The sequence below is a fragment of the Musa acuminata genome, chromosome BXJ1-3 (genome assembly GCF_036884655.1).
Source record: "Musa acuminata AAA Group cultivar baxijiao chromosome BXJ1-3, Cavendish_Baxijiao_AAA, whole genome shotgun sequence".
Lineage (NCBI taxonomy): Eukaryota > Viridiplantae > Streptophyta > Magnoliopsida > Zingiberales > Musaceae > Musa > Musa acuminata.
This window is the reverse complement of record NC_088329.1, coordinates 4,032,091-4,034,729: the sequence shown is the minus strand read 5'-3', so window position 1 is coordinate 4,034,729 and position 2,639 is coordinate 4,032,091. Positions and strand designations below refer to the sequence as shown.

General features: G+C 45.6%; 1 protein-coding gene across 1 annotated transcript; it reads left to right on the top strand.

Moving 5' to 3' along the window:
• Positions 1 to 691: 691 nt before the first annotated feature.
• Positions 692 to 2,137, top strand: LOC135617646 (peroxidase 11-like). The gene is made up of 4 exons (XM_065118087.1): positions 692 to 995; positions 1,067 to 1,258; positions 1,350 to 1,515; positions 1,591 to 2,137. Exons 1-4 carry the CDS (start codon positions 708 to 710, stop codon positions 2,001 to 2,003), a joined length of 1,059 nt encoding a protein of 352 aa, XP_064974159.1. The 5' UTR covers positions 692 to 707; the 3' UTR covers positions 2,004 to 2,137.
• The last annotated feature ends 502 nt before the right edge of the window (positions 2,138 to 2,639 follow it).

Sequence of the window (2,639 nt, the reverse complement as noted above, 5' to 3'; positions counted from 1 at the left end):
TGTCTGCAGACTCCTCAGTTCCTAATTTCTTTTAATCTTTTTGAATAACTTCTTGTATGCATGCACCGCAATTTACTACTTATATTCCTTACACCATTTTAAGTATACTTTGTTTCATATTGGAACATTATCTATATTTGGTGTTGCCTAAATCGAAACAAAAAAACAAAAGTTGAGCCTGAAGATTTTGTAGTTAGTGCTGCAAGATGGGTTTAATTCGCAACCCATAAGACTGGAGGAAGTTCTAAGATACAGCACTCGTTTGCTTGAAAAAGTTACGAGTGTTCAAACCACTCAAATTTGGGTTCAGATTTTTCTACCAGCATGTGAATCTTTAGGTTAAAAGCCTACAAAGGTACGCCAATCTTAAAACGTGTGATTTCGTAGCACAAGAAGTAAATAAAGATGAACTGTTGCCTTTGGTTTCTTAGGAAAAGAAGAGTTCTCACATGATGTCAACCAAAGACCTTATTTTGGCTTCATGTTTCTTCTTGTCTGCAAATCCAATTTTCTAGTTCGTTGGACACATGCATATATTTTCCTTGTTTCCAGGATTTGTTAGCCCATGCCACCCACCCAACTAAGCTTTATCCTTGCTCGTTCCACCAACCTCACCGATGGTGGTTGATCCCCCTCTTGACTCGAAGCCGCCTCGCCTCCTCTTGGACCAGTTCACCCGCCATGTCCTGCATATAAGATAATAAATCATGCATCGTGTCTCTTCCAAGCACGAAGCGGACACAGCAAACGCGATGGCCAACAGCAGTTCCTGCAGCTCTATTCCTCTCCTCGTACTCCTCATGGCTTGTCTCCTCGCGACTGCCACCACCACCTCACGGGCACAGGACCCTTCGCGGCTGAGCTTGAGCTACTACTCGAAGACGTGCCCGACCGCGGAGGAGATCGTCCGGGCGGAGATGGCGTGCGCGGTGCAAGCCAACCCCCGCAACGCCGCCTTCATCATCCGCCTCCATTTCCACGACTGCTTCGTGCACGTGAGCGAGAGTGTTGAGGGGATTAATCCTGCATGCAGCTACGTGCTGAACTGCTCCATCTACATGTTTAGGGTTGCGACGGATCGGTTCTGCTGGACGACACGGTCACCCTGATCGGAGAGAAGCACGCGGACCAGAACGTGAACTCGCTGCAGGGCTTCGAGCTGGTGGACAGGATCAAGCAGAAGCTGGAGGCGGAGTGCCCCGGAGTCGTCTCCTGCGCCGATCTCCTCGCCATAGCAGCTCGTGATGCCACCATTCTGGTATCTCCCAAAGCCACAAACCCATGTAACTCGATCGGTCTTGGATTCACAGCCATGCTAACTTTGAGCTTCTATTCCTCGTAACGAGCAGGTCGGAGGGCCATACTGGGATGTGCCGGTGGGAAGGTTGGATTCCAAGACTGCAAGCTTGGATCAAGCCAACTCGGACATCCCCACTCCGCAGCAGGGATTCGCCACCCTCATCACCAAGTTCTTGGCCAAAGGCCTCTCCGTCACCGACATGGTCGCCCTCGTAGGTACGATCGTCATCTTAATTCCCTGCGACATATCTGTAACGAAGAAGATCAGTAATAACGGAGCTAAGGTTTCAGGTTCCCACACCATCGGCATGTCGAGGTGCACCAACTTCCGAGACAGGATCTACGGGGACTTCGAACTCACGTCGAAGTACGACGCGTCGGCGCAGGTGTACCTCAGCAAGCTCAAAGAGACGTGCCCCGTGAACGGAGGAGACGACAGGGTCTCTCCGATGGACTACGTCTCGCCCACCCTCTTCGACAACGCCTTCTTCGAAAGCCTAATCAAAGGGACCGGCCTTCTTAACTCCGACCAGGAGATGTACTCGAGCCTGTTAGGGTTCGAGACCGCCCACATCGTGGAGAAGTACTGGGCGGACCCCATCGCCTTCTTCAAGGATTTCTCTGACTCCATGGTCAAGATGGGGAACATCACCAATCCTGCAGGTGGAGAAGTGAGGAAGAGTTGCAGGTTTGTGAACACTTGAGCTTGTTCTTGCGTTCGGCTGGTCTATATGTCAACATCAAATATTTATGAAGTCATGTAATAATTCTACGAGACAGCTGTTGTTATCATTAATGATTTATTTCCTCCATAATGTCATTTATCTGATAATTAATATTTGTGTGGAGCCAAATACTGCAAATGCTTAGCATATATGAACTACCGAAGTGGTGGGCTGATGTAGACGTTGAGCTTTTTTTTTTTTTTTTCATCGTTTGGTAATTATGCAGACGTTGAGCTTTTTTTTTATCGCTCGATAATTACGTCGAATCAACGTATATGTAGAATGATCCTTACCTTTTGTTGTTCTTTTCATCCATAATATCCACTCATGACTTTAGTAGAGTCATCGTCAGTCATCATCAATTAGAATGTTAAGATTATCTTTTTTTATTTTTTATTTTATTAGTAAAACTAGCGATGTTAAGATAAATGGATCTAGATATTTCACTTTCGTAATTATATGGATGTTAATATAACTATTTGAAATATAGGGACCATTAAAGATAGCTAACTAAATGAGATAATATGTAATTAGCCTTTAGTAACGAGTAAAACTTAGATGCTAATTGGATTAAAAAAAAAAGGGATTGATACCTTCAAGCTATTATTATTGAAC

Excerpts from the sequence above, each read along its gene's own strand:
- LOC135617646 (XM_065118087.1), top strand. The coding sequence starts at position 708 with ATGCATCGTGTCTCTTCCAAGCACGAAGCGGACACAGCAAACGCGATG. Across the intron at positions 996-1,066 it reads TCCACGACTGCTTCGTGCAC|GGTTGCGACGGATCGGTTCT; the intron begins GTGAGCGAGAGT and ends CTACATGTTTAG. Across the intron at positions 1,516-1,590 it reads CGACATGGTCGCCCTCGTAG|GTTCCCACACCATCGGCATG; the intron begins GTACGATCGTCA and ends CTAAGGTTTCAG.